The following is an 18,537-nucleotide window of genomic DNA, read 5'->3' on the forward strand; positions in this document are numbered from 1 at the left end:
ACTTACTAGTGGCCCCTGGGTTCTTTGCTTATGAAATGATAGCAGCACATTGCTATTAAGAACTAGTTGGTTTATTAACAACCTCACGACACTTTACCAGTTCATCCACTAGGCTCACAACTGCATACCTCATCGTGGATGACCCAGACCCAACTGGCCGGGGTTTTATTGAGTCTTGTGAACATCACGTGACTGGCTAAGCCACTCACAATGCAACAGCTCTACAAACCTGTGATCATACTCACTGGTGCATACATTACAAGCAACTATCATATTTATGGCTAATGTTCCTGCTAAGGTGCGTGGCAGCGCAGTAATCTCAAAGTCCCACGCAGGCCGCTCGCCAGCTTTTACATTGTAAATGCCGCGCATGCGCAGAAAGTTAAAGGGACTTTGCATTAAAAAAAAACAGGCCACGCAGAGCAAAGCGCAGCTCACAGGGAACATAGTTTAAGGCCCTTAGTTCTGGTCTCCGTGCAAATGGAAACATCTTCTCTACGTCTATCCCATCAAACCCTTTCATAATCCTGAAGAACTTGATGAGGTCAATACACACACTCACTCACTTTAAACTTCAATTTTTTAAAAACTTTATTGAGGGCGCAAAAAGTTACACGAGCCCTTAAATTACTTTTCACAAGACAGGAACAAGAGAGAGGCAGGCGAACCACACACAGAGCGGTGACGCGGCTGGAGTCAGTAAAATGGAAAACAAATTCGTAAAACATGGAAGGTGTCAAAGAGAGAAGAGAAACATTACACAAACTGTACAAAACAACCCAAGCGGCCAAACAGGGCTCTGCTTGCAAGAGCTCGTGTGAATTTGTCTTCCGATTTGAAATCTTTAACCACTGGGCCACTGAAGGTTGAACTCGGTACAATTCCAGAGGGCCTTTCCTGGGTTGCTGGGGTTCGATACGTTGGCTCGGAGACCCAGCAGCTCCAACTGAGAGATGGACAGAAACAAACTGCACAGAGCTCCCCCCCCCCCCCACAAAAGAGCAAAGATGCCAAGCTGCGTTGCCCCGTGGGCGAGGGAGAACATAAGAAATAGGAACAGGAGTCGGACATACGGCTCTTCGAGCCTGCTCCGCCATTCAATACGATGACGGCTGATCCGATCATGGACTCGGGTCCACTTCCCTGCCCGCTCCCCATAACCCCTTATTCCCTCACCGGTTAAGAAACTGGGAGGGAGGGCCGAGAGATAAATCGCCTTGACTGATTTAAACCTCGGACTCCACTCTTGTGCGCTCCGAGTAAGCAGCGAGCACGGAGTGAGGGAAATGCATCCAGGGTTGACCAGGGGCTGAGGGCGAGAGGGTGGAAATGATATTGGTGAAGGCACCATGCTGCATTTCAGAAGAAAAAAAATATGCCAGAGCAGCCGTGACCTGCCGATTGGCCGTGATCTAATTGAATGGTGGAACAGGCTCGAAGGGCTGAATGGCCTCCTTCTGTTGCAAAGTATGTATGGCACAGAAACAGACCGTTCGGCCCAACTGCTCCGTGCTGGGGTTTATGCTCCACACGAGCCTCCTCCCATCAACATATCCTTCTATTCCTTTCTCCCTCATGTATATCCAGCTTCCCCTTGAATGCAGCTCTACTATTGGCCTCAAACCCTCCCTGTGGTAGCAAGTTCCACATTGCACTGTGAGACCCAACGGTCAGCCCTACACGGGACACTGGATTGAGGGTCCTTGTTCCGTTCCCCACCGCTCCTGAACATGCCGACTCTCGCTCAGGTACGGATCCCCGATTGCCAAACCCTCTCCGCTACCCTGCCCAACTGTTCCCGTCATTCACCATGCATCCGTGTATCCACGAGAGGTGATGTGAATCTTTGGAATTCTTTACCCCAGAGGGCTGTGGATGCTGAGTCATTGCGTATATAGTCAAGGCGCAGATCGAGATATTTTGAGATACTAAGGGAAGCGAGGGATATGGGGATCGGGCAGGAAAGTGGAGTTAAGGTCAAAGATCAGCCGTGATTTTAATGAATGGCGGAGCAGCTTCGAGGGGCCGAATGGCCGACTCCTGCTCCTATTTCTTATGTAATGATGATCAGGGCCAGTGGTCTCCTGGACTTGTTTAGATTACCTAAAGGGGAAGAGGAATTTTGAAGATTTTTTTACCCTCTCTTGAATCGGCCTAGGTTTTAAAAAAATAAATCTGGTTTTTCGCCTCTCCCAGGAGATCAAACGGACACAGGTGGTAGTGGAGAGTGAACGTATCGCGAGACATGGCACTGTGTGTGGGGTGGGGTTGGATGGGGCAGCGGGTCACGGGTGGGGCCTCTCCGTTTACCAGTGCCCCTCGGAGGGGCACTCCCCCACTGATTCCCAGCCGGGCTTCCCACCGGTCCGATCGTCCCCCTCCCCCTCCCCCTCCCTCCTCCTCCTCCTCCTCCTCCTCCTCCTCCCCCCCCCCCCCCCCCCCACCAGAGCAGAGGTCAGCAGCATAGGAAAAAATCCCCCCTTCCTCAGCGAGAGACTGATGGCGGACACTAGCAATTAAATAACAGAGGGGGGAGGGGGGCTATGGATGGTGGGACAGGGTAGATGCAGGAAGAATGTTCCCGATGTTGGGGAAGTCCAGAGCCAGGGGTCACAGTCTAAGGATAAGGGATAAGCCATTTAGGACCGAGATGAGGCGAAACTTCTTCACTCAGAGAATTGTGAACCTGTGGAATTCTCTACCACAGAGAGTTGTTGAGGCCAGTTCGTTAGATATATTCAAAAGGGAGTTAGATGTGGCCCTTACGGCTAAAGGGATCAAGGGGTATGGAGAGAAAGCAGGAATGGGATACTGAAGTTGCATGATCAGCCATGATCATATTGAATGATGGTGCAGGTTCGAAGGGCCGAATGGCCTGCTCCTGCACCTATTTTCTATGATTGTCACCCAGAGGTGGGCAGTTGCTGCTGGACCCGTTAGAAAAAGCAAGTTGGCTTAGAATAGCGAATTAAATTAAAAGAAGAAAAAAAAGACACACGATGTTAACTAATAGTTTATGAAATTAATGCCGGAACTGAGCCAATCTGAAGGCTTCTTCAGAAATCACTTTTTTCAAGTTTTGGGAGAAGCACCGTTTGAATCCGAGAGTGGCAAATTAATGTAGCCGGTCACCCTGGCGGGATCTTGCTGTGCGCAGAAGTGGCTGCTACGTTTGCTGCGTTGCAACAGCCCTCCGGGACGTCACGAGGTCGTATAGAAATGCAGGTTCTTTCATTCATTGACCCGCGGGGTTCCTTCTTCCGAAAGTCAGTCGATATTTGCCATTGCCGTAACCAAAGAATGAAAGAAAGACTTGCATTTCTATAGCGCCTTTCATGACCACCGGACGTCTCAAAGCGCTTTACAGCCAATGAAGTACTTTTGAAGTGCAGTCATTGTTGTAATGTGGGAAACGCAGCAGCCAATTTACGCACAGCAAGCTCCCGCAAACAGCATGTAATAATGACCATCATCTGTTTTTTTTGTTACGTTGATTGAGGGATAAATATTGGCCCCAGGACACCGGGGATAACTTCCCTGCTCTTCTTCGAAATAGTGCCGTGGGATCTTTCATGGTCACCTGAGGGGGCAGACGGGGCCTCGGTTTAACGTCTCATCCAAGGGACGGCACCTCCGGCAGTGCGGTGCTCCCCGAGCACTGCACTGGGAGTGTTAGCCTGGATTTACGTGCTCAAGTCCCTGGAGTGGGACTTGAACCCACGACCTTCTGACTCAGAATGCTGCCCACTGAGCCACAGCTGACACAGTGGCGGGCAACGTATTCACCTGATGAGGCGAAGCAGAATGATTGACTGCAGCGATGAACAGAATGAGGAGACGAGGCCTGGAGTCACATTTCCAAATTCAAAAGCCTAATTTAGGCCAAAAAATAAATCTCACTGCTCCCTACGAGCAGCGAAGCGGGGAATATATTACCTCTTACCTGCAAAAAATTTAACTCTCGAGAGCGTGTGCGGTTTTTCTGCTGTTAAAAAGAGCAAGCATTAAACTGTTTCACAACTCGATTCTTGTACCCGTTTGGTTTGCGGTAAGCGTCATTGCTTCAGTCAGAGGCTGGGATTCAACACACCGAGAGTTACGCCCAGGGCTGGTCTGCGATATGCCCAGGGCCGGTTCAAGGGCAGCCACGAGACTTCAGCATCTGTATTTGATGGACTTGTGGTCACTGGAGTGAGCAACCTGCAACAGATAGTAAACAAAAAACACCACAGAATTAAAACACACTCCGTTCCCTGAAGTTCCCCCCTTCAAGAAGCATCCCAGGTTGGAAATCAGGACAAATCTTCCTCAATAACAACTTGCATTTATATAGTGCCTTTAACGTAGGAAAACGTCCCAAAGCGCTTTCACAGGAGCGTCAAACAACATTTGACATCGAGCTATAGCAGGAGATATCAGAACAGATGACCTGCTCTCTCAGGTGGACGTAAAATATCCCGCGGCACTTTTTCGAAGAAGAGCAGGGGAGTTCTCCCCGGTGTCCTGGGGCCAATATTTATCCCTCAATCAACATCAGTAAAACATCACAGATTATCTGGTCATTGCTGTGTGTGGGAGCTTGCTGTGCGCAAATTGGTTGCTGCGTTTCCTACATTACAACAGCGAGTACACTTCAAACAAATCTGACGAAGGGTCATTGACCTGAAACGTTAACCATCGTTTCTCTCGCCACAGAAGCGAGTATTTCCAGCATTATTTTATTCAAGATTTCCGCGGTGTTTTACTTTTGTACACTTCAACCAAAAAAGAACATATTTCACTGGCTGTAAACCGCTTCAAGACGTCCGGAGGTGGTGAACGGCGCTATAGAAATGCATGTATTACCTGGCCTAATCCCTGCTGCGTAGCATCTTCACTGCCAAACGCAAGAGGCAAATCTCGGAAATAAAAATACGGGTCCCACAGGAGAGCAGATTTTCCAGATCAAGGACAGAACAGCAGCTCTGGAGGGGGTTTAAATGGCGTTTCTCCCCCCCCCCCCCCCCCCCACCCCCAGCCTCCTGCTCAAATCACAGTTAACAGAATAACCATTGAAACTACCAACACCGTCACAGCCCACGGCCCTGGGAGCCCTATCCCTTCGCAGGTCTGAGAATATTAAAAGCACGTGACGATTTTGGTTTTATTGCCTGTAATTTGTACCAGAAGAGAGGCCCCCCACTCACTTCCTTGGGCCTCTCATTCTCTTCAGCTGCCGCGCTGCTAGCTCGATCTCTCTCTCGCTCTCTCGCCAGTTATGCCACGCCGTGTTTAGACTGCGGTAAGCATGTAAACCGAGAAGGCTTACAGTGTTTGCCTTCGACACAGTGGCAATATAAACTGTGTCGCATGACACATTAATTACATATTGTAAACACGATTTACTAAATGCTGCGCAGGGCAGAACTGCAACAAATTGGCCCCTTGATAAAACAACTTGTATTTATACAGCGCCTTTAACTTAGTAAAGCGTCCCAAGGTGCTTCACAGGAGTGTTATAAAGCTAAAAAAATGAATTTGACACCGAGCCGCCCAAGGAGAAATTAGCGCAGGTTGGTCAAAGAGGTCGGTTTTAAGGAGCGTCTTAAAGGAGGAGAGAGAGGCGGAGAGGTTTAGGGAGGGAGTTCCAGAGCTTGGGGGCCAGGCAACAGAAGGCACGGCCACCGATGGTGGAGTGATTATCAGGGATGCTCAGGAGGACAGAATTTAAGGAGCGCAAACATCTCGGGGGGGTTGCGGGGCTGGAGGGGGTTACAGAGATAGGGAGGGGCGAGGGTCATGGAGGGATTTTCAAACAAGGATGAAATTTTTTTTTTTTTTTTTTAAATCGAGGCGTTGCTTAACAGGGAGCCAATGTAGGTCAGCGAGCACAGCGGGGTGATGGGTGAGTGGGACTTGGTGCGAGGTAGGACACGGGGCAGCCGAGTTTTGGATGACCTCCAGTTTGCGTAGGGTAGAATGTGGGAGGCCGGCCAGGAGTGCGTTGGAATAGTCAAGTCTAGAGGTAAGAGGGGCGATGGATGAGGGTTTCAGCAGCAGATGAGCTGAGGCAAGGGTGGAGACGGGCGATGTTACGGAGGTGGAAATAGGTGGTTTTAGATGTGGTGCGGATGTGGGGCTGGAAGCTCATTTCAGGGTCAAATTTGTCACCAAGGTTTCTCCTTCTCCTGTCCAGAGAGAGTGCGGAATCTCCCTGGGGCTCTGTGAAGGTTGGCAGTGCTCCGGATCTGGGCCACGCTGGTGTGCTGGGCGCCCCCGACAGCTTATACCACGCTCACCTGATGCCTACCTGGGATCACCTGTGAGGGTTACTAGCAAGCGATGGGGAGGAGAAATCTTGGCCAATTCTACCCCTCCCACCACCCCCCAGGGTAGATAATTAGAGAAGATTTAGAATATATATATTGTGCATAAAATGAGCAGCTTGGAAAAAAGACTTGCATTTATATAACGCCTTTCAGAACATCAGAATGTCCCAAAGTGCTGTGCAGCCAATGAAGTACTTTTGAAGTGTAGTCACTGTAGAAATGTAGGAGGGGCCTATTTACGCACAGCAAGCTCCCACAAACAGCAATGTGATCATGTCCAGATCAGCTGTTTTTGTTATGTTGATTGAGGGATAAATATTGGCCCCAGGACACCGGGGAGAACTCCCCCACTCTTCTTCGAAATAGTGCCATGGGATTTACCCAAGAGAGCAGACGGGGCCTCGGTTTAACATCTCATCCGAAAGATGGCCCCTCCGACAGTGCGGCGCTCCCTCGGCACCGCCCCTCCGACAGTGCGGCGCTCCCTCGGCACCGCCCCTCCGACAGTGCGGCGCTCCCTCGGCACTGCACTGGGAGCGTCAGCCAGGATTTTTTGCACTCCTGTCTCCGGAGTGGGGCTCGAACCCACAATCTTCTGACTCCGAGGCGAGGGAGAGTGCTGCCCACTGAGTCGAGGCTGACACTGATCATTACCACCTCATCAACGCCTGCCCCGAGAACAGGTAACTCCGCACAGAGCGGGGGTGGAACCTGTGGCCTCGCTGTCCTGTACATCTCGGTAACACAGCGGTTGGTGTAGTTAGCCACGTGGGTCAGAGCCGACAGCCAGTTCCTACTGGCTCAGGAACTTGATTATTTAAACTTCCACAGCAGTTAGATTCCTTTTTTAAAACTTAGCGTCAGAAAAGTTGGAAAGGAAATGAATTAAAAAAAAAAAAAACAGTCCCACCTGAACCCAGATTAACTTCCGTTTTATTTTAGAGCGGAGGAAAGATTGCTCGCGGACACCTGCAGCCATTGTTGAGGGGGTGGGTGGAGAGTGGGGCACAGGCTATTGTGGAGGCATTCAGCCTTGGCCACAAAGCAGCACTGTTCCGTGAGCAGTCATGCCGACAGTGAGACAATGTCAGAGTTCAGGCATTGAGAGATACACACCGCCCTCTCTCTCCCCCATCCGAAGCAGTGTAAGAACTGACATGGTCCAGATGTTAACGAGGACGTAGGGGAGGGGGAGGGGGGTGGGTTTGACGTACGCACATGTTCTCTAACTGCAGTTAGTTCCAATTACAGCCCGTGCTACGACCCCGTGCGAAGAGGAAAAACCGGGATTATAGCCCACCTGGGACGGAGGGGGGAGGAGGAGCAGGGTCGGAGGCTGCGACACTCCTGTGCACGCGCGCACACACATGGGCAGCACATGTAACACGTGAAGATGTCAAGCGTTCATGCAGATTATGTCCGGAGTGCGAGACTGTGCCTCAATCGCGGTCCAGTGTGCGAGACCGTCGCCCAATCACAGTCCGGAGTGCTAGGGAGTGGCCCAATCACAATCCAGAGTGCTAGACCATGGCCCAATCACGGCCCAGCGTGAGAGACTGTGGCCCAATCGTGGTCCTGTGTGAGTCCGTGGCCCAATCACGGCCCGGCGTAAGAGTCTGTGGCCCAATCACAATCCGGTGTGCAAGTCCGTGGCCCAATCACGGCCCAGCGTGAGAGACTGTGGTCCAATCACGGCCTGGAGTGAGAGACCGTGGCCCAATCACGGCCCGGAGTGAGAGACTGTGGCTCAATCGTGGTCCTGTGTGCGAGTCCGTGGCCTAGTCACGGCCCGGCGTGAGAGTCTGTGGCCCAATCATGGTCCTGTGTGTAAGTCCGTGGCTCAATCATGGCCCAGAATGCGCGATCCTGGCCCAATCACGGCCCGGTGTGAGCGTCTGTGGCCCAATCATGGTCCTGTGTGCGAGTCCGTGGCCCAATCACGGCCCGGTGTGAGAGACTGTGGTCCAATCACGGTCCGTTTCTAGGACAACCAGTCAGCCGCACACCTATTGAGAAGAGGGAGCAATCCTTGATCCTACATACAAAGGGGGCCTGGAAACTTGTACCCGTGCCTTATTTAGTAAATGCCGGGCCAATCCCCGGCCCAATCTCGGCTGGGGCTGCGTTTGGGAGGTTATTAATGGGGTTGGAGTCCCTGATCTAGAGAAAACCGGGCTCCTGCTCCTGACCTCATGAATCCGACTGGGCATAAAGTCAACAACAACAACTTATATCCATATAGCGCCTGTAACGTAGTGAAACATCCCAAGGCGCTTCACAGGAGTGTTGTGATAAAAAATTTCAGCCGCACAAGTAGAAATTAGGACAGGTGACCAAAAGCTTGGTCAAAGAGGTAGGTTTTAAGGAGTGCAACAGCATAGAGTGGCATTTGTGAGTTTGGTAAGTGGGCGAGTTCGGGCAAGCGGGGGTGGCAGGTGCTGTTTTTTCTTGTTTTTCCTACCAGTGCTGACACTAGAGCAGCTGATAAGGAGTGCGAGAGTAGGAGACGGAGGCCCAGAGACCAGCCCAACCAGTTGTAGACAAAGATAGAGGGGTGCGAAATCGAGAGGTGACGTCACAGCCAAGCTGGTAAGTGGTTGGCTGTTCGACTGGTAAGTATAACTCTCTTTTAGACTGACTTTTAGATTGGTTTAATTGGCAGCGAACTACTAAGTAGCTGTTTGGTGTTTAAGTAAATTTTAGTAAGTAAATTAATTTAAGGGTTAATTCATGGCAGGAGAGCTCAGACCCATGTCATGCTCCTCCTGTGCTATGTGGGAAGTCAGGGACGCTTCCAGTGTCCCTGACTACAATGTGTGCGGGAAGTGTGTCCAGCTGCAGCTCCTGACAGACCGCATGACGGCACTGGAGCTGCGGATGGACTCACTCTGGAGCATGCGCGATGCTAAGAATGTTGTGGATAGCACATTTAGTGAGTTGGTCACACCGCAGGTAAGGGTTAGGACAGATAGTGAATGGGTGACCAAGAGACAAGGCAAGAGCAGGAAGGTAGTGCAGGAGTCCCCTGCGGTCATCTCCCTCCAAAACAGATATACCGTTTTGGATACTGTTGGGGGAGATGATTTACCAGGGGAAGGCACCAGCAGCCAGGTTCATGGCACCATGGGTGGCTCTGCTGCACAGAAGGGTGGGAAAAAGAGTGGGAGAGCTATAGTGATAGGGCACTCTATTGTAAGGGGAATAGATAGGAGTTTCTGCGGCCGCAACCGAGACTCCAGGATGGTATGTTGCCTCCCTGGTGCAAGGGTCAAGGATGTCTCAGAGCGGCTGCAGAGCATTCTGGAGAGGGAGGGTGAACAGCCAGTTGTCATGGTACATGTAGGTACCAACGATATAGGTAAGAAGCAGAAAGAGGTCCAACAAGCTGAATTTAGGGAGCTAGGAATTAAATTAAAAAGTAGGACCTCAAAGGTAGTAATCTCTGGATTGCTACCAGTGCCATGTGCTAATCAGAGTAGAGGGAGCAGGATAGTTAGAATAAATACGTGGCTTGAGCAGTGGTGCAAGAGGGAGGGATTCAAATTCCTGGGACATTGGAACCAGTTCTGGGGGAAGTGGGACATGTACAAAAGGGACGGTCTGCACTTGGGCAGGACTGGAACTGATGTCCTAGGGGTAATATTTGCTAATGCAGTTCTGGAGTGTTTCAACTAATATGGCAGGGGGATGGGAACCTATGCAGCGAGATAGGGCGAAGTAATATAGAGTCAGAAACAGATGGTAGAAAGGTAAAAAGCAATAGTGGAAGGCCGAGTAAACAAAGGCAAGAAACAAAAAGGGCCACACTACATCATAATTCTAAAAGGACAAAGGGTGTTAAAAAAACAAGCCTGAAGGCTTTGTGTCTTAACGCAAGGAGTATCTGTAATAAGGTGAATGAATTAACTGTGCAAATAGATGTTAACAAATATGATGTGATTGGGATTACAGAGACGTGGCTCCAGGATGATCAGGGCTGGGAACTCAACATCCATGGGTATTCAACATTCAGGAAGGATAGAATAAAAGGAAAAGGAGGTGGGGTAGCATTGCTAGTTAAAGAAGAGATTAATGCAATAGTTAGGAAGGACATTAAGCTTGGATGATGTGGAATCTATATGGGTAGAGCTGCAGAACACTAAAGGGCAAAAAACGTTAGTGGGAGATGTGTACAGACCTCCAAACAGTAGTAGTGATGTTGGGGAGAGCATCAAACAGGAAATTAGGGGTGCATGCAATAAAGGTGCAGCAGTTATCATAGGTGACTTTAATATGCATATAGATTGGGCTAACCAAACTGGAAGCAATACGGTGGAGGAGGATTTCCTGGAGTGCATAAGGGATGGTTTTCTAGACCAATATGTCGAGGAACCAACTAGGGGGGAGGCCATCTTAGACTGGATGTTGTGTAATGAGAGAGGATTAATTAGCAATCTCATTGTGCGAGGCCTCTTGGGGAAGAGTGACCATAATATGGTGGAATTCTACATTAGGATGGAGAATGAAACAGTTAATTAAGAGACCATGTTCCAGAACTTAAAGAAGGGTAACTTTGAAGGTATGAGGTGTGAATTGGCTAGGATAGATTGGCGAATGATACTTAAGGGGTTGACTGTGGATGGGCAATGGCAGACATTTAGAGACCGCATGGATGAACTACAACAATTGTACATCCCTGTCTGGCGTAAAAATAAAAAAGGGAAGGTGGCTCAACCGTGGCTATCTAGGGAAATCAGGGATAGTATTAAAGCCAAGGAAATGGCATACAAATTGGCCAGAAATAGCAGTGAACCCGGGGACTGGGAGACATTTAGAACTCAACAGAGGAGGACAAAGGGTTTGATTAGGGCAGGGAAAATAGAGTACGAGAAGAAGCTTGCAGGGAACAGTAAGACGGATTGCAAAAGTTTTTATAGATATGTAAAGAGAAAAAGGTTAGTAAAGACAAACGTAGGTCCCCTGCAGTCAGAATCAGGGGAAGTCATAACGGGGAACAAAGAAATGGCGGACCAATTGAACAAGTACTTTGGTTCGGTATTCACTAAGGAGGACACAAACAACCTTCCGGATATAAACGGGGTCAGAGGGTCTAGTAAGAAGGACGAACTGAGGGAAATCCTTATTAGTCGGGAAACTGTGTTGGGGAAATTGATGGGATTGAAGGCCGATAAATCCCCACGGCCTGATGGCCTGCATCCCAGAGTACTTAAAGAGGTGGCCTTGGAAATAGCGGATGCATTGACAGTCATTTTCCAACATTCCATTGACTCTGGATCAGTTCCTATGGAGTGGAGGGTAGCCAATGTAACCTCACTTTTTAAAAAAGGAGGGAGAGAGAAAACAGGGATTATAGACCGGTCAGCCTGACATTGGTAGTGGGTAAAATGATGGAATCAATTATTAAGGATGTCATAGCAGTGCATTTGGAAAGAGGTGACATGATAGGTCCAAGTCAGCATGGATTTGTGAAAGGGAAATCATGCTTGACAAATCTTTGGACTTTTTTGAGGATGTTTCCAGTAGAGTGGACAAGGGAGAACCAGTTGATGTGGTGTATTTGGACTTTCAGAAGGCTTTCGACAAGGTCCCACACAAGAGATTAATGTGCAAAGTTAAAGCACATGGGATTGGGGGTAGTGTGCTGACGTGGATTGAGAACTGGTTGTCAGACAGGAAGCAAAGAGTAGGAGCAAATGGGTACTTTTCAGAATGGCAGGCAGTGACTAGTGGGGTACCGCAAGGTTCTGTGCTGGGGCCCCAGCTGTTTACACTGTACATTAATGATTTAGACGAGGGGATTAAATGTAGTATCTCCAAATTTGCAGATGACACTAAGTTGGGTGGCAGTGTGAGCTGCGAGGAGGATGCTATGAGGCTGCAGAGTGACTTGGATAGGTTAGGCGAGTGGGCAAATGCATGGCAAATGCAGTATAATGTGGATAAATGTAAGGTTATCCACTTTGGTGGTAAAAACAGAGACAGACTATTATCTGAATGGTGACTGATTAGGAAAAGGGGAGGTGCAACGAGACCTGGGTGTCATGGTACATCAGTCATTGAAGGTTGGCATGCAGGTACAGCAGGCGGTTAAGAAAGCAAATGGCATGTTGGCCTTCATAGCGAGGGGATTTGAGTACAGGGGCAGGGAGGTGTTACTACAATTGTATAGGGCCTTGGTGAGGCCACACCTGGAGTATTGTGTACAGTTTTGGTCTCCTAACTTGAGGAAGGACATTCTTGCTATTGAGGGAGTGCAGCGAAGGTTCACCAGACTGATTCCCGGGATGGCGGGACTGACATATCAAGAAAGACTGGATCAACTGAGCTTGTATTCACTGGAGTTCAGAAGAATGAGAGGGGATCTCATAGAAACGTTTAAAATTCTGACGGGGTTAGACAGGTTAGATGCAGGAAGAATGTTCCTAATGTTGGGGAAGTCCAGAACCAGGGGTCACAGTCTAAGGATAAGGGGTAAGCCATTTAGGATCGAGATGAGGAGAAACTTCTTCACCCAGAGAGTGGTGAACCTGTGGAATTCTGTACCACAGAAAGTTGTTGAGGCCAATTCACTAAATATATTCAAAAAGGAGTTAGATGACGTCCTTACTACTAGGGGGATCAAGGGGTATGGCGAGAAAGCAGGAATGGGGTATTGAGGTTGCATGTTCAGCCATGAACTCATTGAATGGCGGTGCAGGCTCGAAGGGCCGAATGGCCTACTCCTGCACCTATTTTCTATGTTTCTATGTCTTGAAGGAGGAAAGAGAGGTAGGGATGTTTAGGGAGGGAGTTCCAGAGCTTGGGGCCCAGGCAACAGAAGGCATGGCCACCAATGGTTGAGCGATTATCATCAGGGATGCTTAAGGAGGGGAAAATTAGAGGAACGCAGACATCTCGGGGGCTGGAGGAGATTACAGAGTTAGGGAGGGGCGAGGGCCATGGAGGGATTTGAAAACAAGGATGAGAATTTTGAAATCGAGGTGTTCCACAAATCTTCACTGTAAAAGGTGGAAAATAGCACAAATAATAAATGGATTTTGATAATCAAAAGCAAACAAGAGTTGGCATTTAGGCAGACCTCCGTCTGTTGTGAAGGTTTTTTTTTTAAATTTGGGAACTTCCGGTTCGTTGGCAGTAGTTACTCCATTTTAATTAAACGCTGTCCAACAGGTTTCACCTCAGCGGAGATAATCACGGATAAATCAGTTTATATTTAGCTTGCGCCCCCAGTGACGTGACGTGACGTGATGTGACCTTCTTTCCTTTTGTGCTGCACTCAGTCCCATTAATCACTTTGTGAGAAGTTGCTCCAAGAGCCACAGAATCTATTAACTGGCACAGTCGCAAAAGTCAACGTATCGTCTGTTGCCGATCGCACATGTGGACATGGCTGCTGGGCCTCACTGGAGGAGAGGTCCGTGCCTGCTACAGTCGGGGCAATGGTGAAGGAGAGTTGCATCCAAAACTCAGTTGCCCTTTATTCTAACTCGCAGCAAGTCCCGCTCACCCATCACCCCCTGTGCTCGCTGCCTCGTGTCCTAACTCGCAGCAAGTCCCGCTCACCCATCACCCCCTGTGCTCGCTGCCTCGTGTCCTAACTCGCACCGAGTCCCGCTCACCCATCACCCCTGTGCTCGCTGCCTCGTGTCCTAACTCGCACCAAGTCCCGCTCACCCATCACCCCTGTGCTCGCTGACCTACATTGGCTCCCAGTTAAGCAACGCCTTGATTTTAAAATTCTCATCCTTGTGTTTAAATCCCTCCACGGCCCTCACCCCTCCCTATCTCCTCCAGCTCCATAGCTGCCCTCAAGATCTCTGCGCTCCTCCAATTCTGGCCTCGCCCATCCCCCACTTCCTTCGCACCACCATTGGTGGCCGTGCCTTCAGCCACCTGGGCCACAAGCTCTGGAATTCCCTCCCTGAACCTCTCGACCTCTCTCTCCTCCTTTACGAGCGATCCTTAAAACCCACCTCTTTGACCAGGCTTCCAGTCACTTGTAACCTCGTCCAGCCCTACAGCACTCGGAAATCTCTGTTCAAGGTCTATCTTGAAGGACAGCACCCGAGACAATGCGGCACTCCCTCAGTACTGGTCTAGTCAAGCCCTGGAGTGGGCTTCGAGCACCACAAGCTCAGAGGCGACAGTGATACGAACTGAGCCTCCGTTAGGTCAATTCTCAGTTGCCCCACCCCCCCCCGTTCCAGACCAAGTTTCTCCACTCTCTGCTCAGAACTCATTCCTGGGACAACAACGTGTATTTATATAGCACCTTTAACGTAGTGGAACGTCCAAAGGCGCTTCACAGGAGCATTAGAAGACAAAAATATTTGACACCGAGCCGCATAAGGAGAAATTACCGCAGGTGACCAAAAGCTCGGTCAATGGGGTAGATTTTAAGGTAGATCTTGAAGGTCGAACGAGGGGTTTAGGGAGGGTGTTCCAGAGTTTGGGGCCTAAGGAACAGAAGGCACGGCCACCGATGGTGGAGCGATCACAATCGCTCGAGATGATGGATCCTGCCCAAAAGCGCTTGAACAAGTCATGGCTGCAGCTAGTTAGATGGGTAAAGTGCGCGGAAGGCCCTGGTGTACTCACTGCTTTTGACGGAGTCGGAGAGGAGATCCTGGTCAATGGAGGCTGCTTCATTCCGAGTCTCTCGCATCTGAAGGGGAAGAAAAAAAAAATAGTACAATTCACTCTGGCGTGATGGCACCTACGTGGTAAACAAAAAGGCACACAAAAAAAATGTTCAACGAAACACTTTACAAGATGTTGGATTATCCACCGTAATGACATCGAATTTTACGCCACAGAAACAGGCCATTTGCCCAACTACTCAGTGCTGGTGTCTATACGCCACACGAGCCTCCTCCCACACTAATTTAATCTCAGCCCGTCAGCGTATCCTCCGCTCCTGTCTCCCTCATGTACTGGCATGCAGGTGAGGATTGTAATTTCTGACCTTCGGGCTGAATCCAATAATGACCCTTCGCCCCTCCCGACCCCTGACCCAACCAAGATGCATTCCAAACTTCGGGTTAAATTAACCAACACAGATTATGTCAACATTTGCTTCCCGATTTTCTGTTCCTGTTGTGACTCACGTAGTTGTTGTTGCCATTTAAGTGAGAGAATTATTGATCGCGCCTGTCATCAGAGAGTGTCGAACTCCCCCCTCAGTAACTACACCACCCACCGGGGCTGAAGGCTCAATATTCCGATCACCGTTTCACGCCTTTCGGGTGACATTCTGGTCATTCCCATCATCACGTTTTTTTGGAGACGCGGCACGGCCAGCAATCGGTGCCGTGGTGAAAGGTCTCGGGGAAAACCGTGCACCCGCCACATGAACCGGGGACTTTCAGTGCCGCAGTGGATGCTGGGAGCGCTTGTCTCCATCACCGAGAGAGGAAATGCTTGGAGATCCCACAGCTGGGTTCACTGTGGAGCGAGCGAGAGAGAGAGAGAGAGAGAGAGAGAGAGAGAGAGAGAGGCAGAGAGAGAGAGAGAGGCAAAAAGTGTGAAAAAGGAGAAAGAGAATGAATGAGAGAAAGAGAAAAAGGAGAGAAAGGACGAGAAAGTGAGAAAGAGACAGAGAGAGCGAGAAAGAGAGAAAAAGGAGAAAGTATGAGAGAAAGAAGGGAATGAGATAAGGAAAATAAAAAGACAAGAGAGAGAACAATTTACATTTATATAGCGTCTTTAACAGTAAAACGTCCCAAGGACCGTTATCAGACAAAGATTGACACTGAGCCACAGAAGGAGGAGATATTAGGACAGGTGATTAAAAGCTTGGTCAAAGAGGTCAGTTTTAAGGAGTGTCTTACAGGAGGAGAGAGAGGTAGAGAGGCGGGGAGGTTTAGGCAGGGAGTTCCAGAGCTTGGGGCCCGGGCAGCTGAAGGCCCGGCCACCGATGGTGGAGCGATTATAATCAGGGAGGCTCAAAAGGGCAGAATTAGAGGGGGAGGGTGGGGGGGCTGGAGGAGATGAGAGAGAGAGAGAGAGAGAGCGAGAGAGAGAGAGATAGGAAGGAGGTCAGGGCAAGAAACACACATCAATGTATACTCTCTTAACCATGTATATATGTTTTGATGGGGCGACAGGTTCTGTACACGGAGCGAGACTGAAAATCCCAGTGTGATTTTTCCTTGACGTTGCCAGCTCCCAGCTCTACACTACGGAGCATTACTGAAAAAACCCCAGAGTCAGCATTCTGCCCGCTTTTCGCATCTCGCCCAATATTAATGAACAATCAGACTAACCTTTAGTTGTTCCTTTAGATATTCAGCCCGGCTCATCAGGTTTTTAATCTGTGGAAATTACCGGGAGAGAAAATACACACAGGTTAAAAATCAATGCATCGCTCCTCCTGAAAATAAATTCAGTATTTGAACCAACATCTTGCGTCCACTGACTTTTTGACCTCATTCTAAAACTGTACAATCGGTAAACCCGGTGTAATATATTTGCTTCATGGGTTCTTTGCTTAAGATTTGCTATTAAGAACTAGTTGGTTTATTCGCAAAAAGTTTAACAATCACACTACACATTACCAGTTCATCCACCAGGCTCACAACTGCATATCTCATCGTGGATGATCTCAACCCAACTGGCTGGGGTTTTATTGAGTCTTGTGAACATCACGTGACTGGCTAAACCACTCACAATGCAACAGCTCTACAACTATTTTGGTTAACAGATAAAGCCTGGTGCCCCCTTTATTAAAGACATTAAACCCACAAATTAACAATAAAACTCTACGTGAACCTTAAACGATCAAATTAAAATTTGGTTGCCGGGGGTGATGATGCACGCCAGTCCCTCTGGCACCCACCTCTCATGGAAGGCCGCGAGCGTACCGGTGGACACCGTGTGCTCCATCTCCGGGGACACCCTGGCACGAACGTACCCATGGGAGAGAGGCAGGCAGTCGGGCTGAACGACCCTCTGGACCGCCCATTGCCTGGACTGGCTGATGGACCCCTTGGCCGTGCCCAGGAGCAGTCCTACGAGGAGGCCCTCCGACCTGCCCACTCCCCTCCGCACAGGGTGCCCAAAGATCAGGAGTGTGGGACTGAAGTGCAACCAGAAATTGAGGGGCAGCCCCTTTAAATAATGGAACAGGGGCTGCAACCTTGTACATTCGATAAAAACGATAGAAATTGCAGGCGGCCTGGGAGCCCGTGAACCGGCTTAAAAACTTATTGCACGGGACTGCTCCGTGCAACACCCTCCAGGCCAAGTCCCCGATAAATAGAGGGAGGACTCCAGTGTAGAGTGCACTCCATCGGGGACCACCGCCTCCTCCGGACGGCAAGATGGTACGCCATGGCGTGTCCGGACGGCAGACGAGGATGGCAAAGTGAAGAGTGTGCAGGAGCAGCCCGTACAGGAAACCCCTCCGCGCGGAACTGAAAGGCACGGAGGGGATTTCCTGAAGGAGGCTCAAGTTGTAAAGTGCCGGCTCCCGAGGGAGGTTTCGGGGCTTGGCGCCGATGAGGAATTCCGTCCGGACGGGATCGCCCCATGTGCCTGAGCCTCCTCGACACACCTAACGGAGTCAGGGCTGTTTTTGGCGACTCGATGGCATTGGCCGCGCTCTGGAGCAACAACAGACTTGTGAGCACGCGCACACATTTCACCCGCTAAATTAATTGGCCTTTGAACCTGCGAGCAGAATGAGACGGGTTTCACTCACCTCACTGTGTAAAATCACCCGTCTCCTGCCTGGGGGCTCGGCTGTAATTGGGTCAAGAAAGAGTCGGTCATTAGTGCGGCCTAAACGCCGGGCCGATACAGCGACGGTTGGCTCACGGCCATTCCTGATCTCGCTGTGGACATCACACGGTTCCCAGTGATGCCCGCTTTAAAAATAAAACACTCAGCGCTGGAAAGGCACAGCCGGATAGTCAGCTTCCGGTCGGGAACGAGGACCCCAACTTGGCGAGTCAGACGGGGCCCGGGTTCAATCCCCGTTCTGCTTTACCTCAGCTGAACCCAACCAGCCCAGAAATAAAGGACATTAAATACCAACCACAACGTGTATTTATAAAGGACTGGCGAGAGATTGTAGAGGGACGTGATCGGGGCCCGGGAGAGGCGAGGGTCCAGGGGCAGCACGGGCCCAGCTCACACTGTGATATGTGCGCGCACTAGGCCCGTGCAGCAGAGCTGGTCTCCAGTCACCCTGGTTAACCCTTGCCACCGAACCAAGGCCTAGCTCAGT

General features: G+C 49.9%; 1 protein-coding gene across 1 annotated transcript in view; it reads right to left on the reverse strand.

The window, feature by feature from the left end:
* Positions 1-2,444: 2,444 nt before the first annotated feature.
* Positions 2,445-18,537, reverse strand: part of ulk3 (unc-51 like kinase 3) — a 62,684-nt gene continuing 46,591 nt past the window's right edge. Inside the window, 4 exon segments of the mRNA XM_070864118.1 lie at positions 2,445-4,200; positions 14,907-14,973; positions 16,574-16,621; positions 18,010-18,050. Coding sequence (XP_070720219.1) covers positions 4,184-4,200; positions 14,907-14,973; positions 16,574-16,621; positions 18,010-18,050 — 173 coding nt within the window. The 3' untranslated portion in view covers positions 2,445-4,183.

The sequence above is a fragment of the Pristiophorus japonicus genome, chromosome 21 (genome assembly GCF_044704955.1).
Source record: "Pristiophorus japonicus isolate sPriJap1 chromosome 21, sPriJap1.hap1, whole genome shotgun sequence".
Lineage (NCBI taxonomy): Eukaryota > Metazoa > Chordata > Chondrichthyes > Pristiophoridae > Pristiophorus > Pristiophorus japonicus.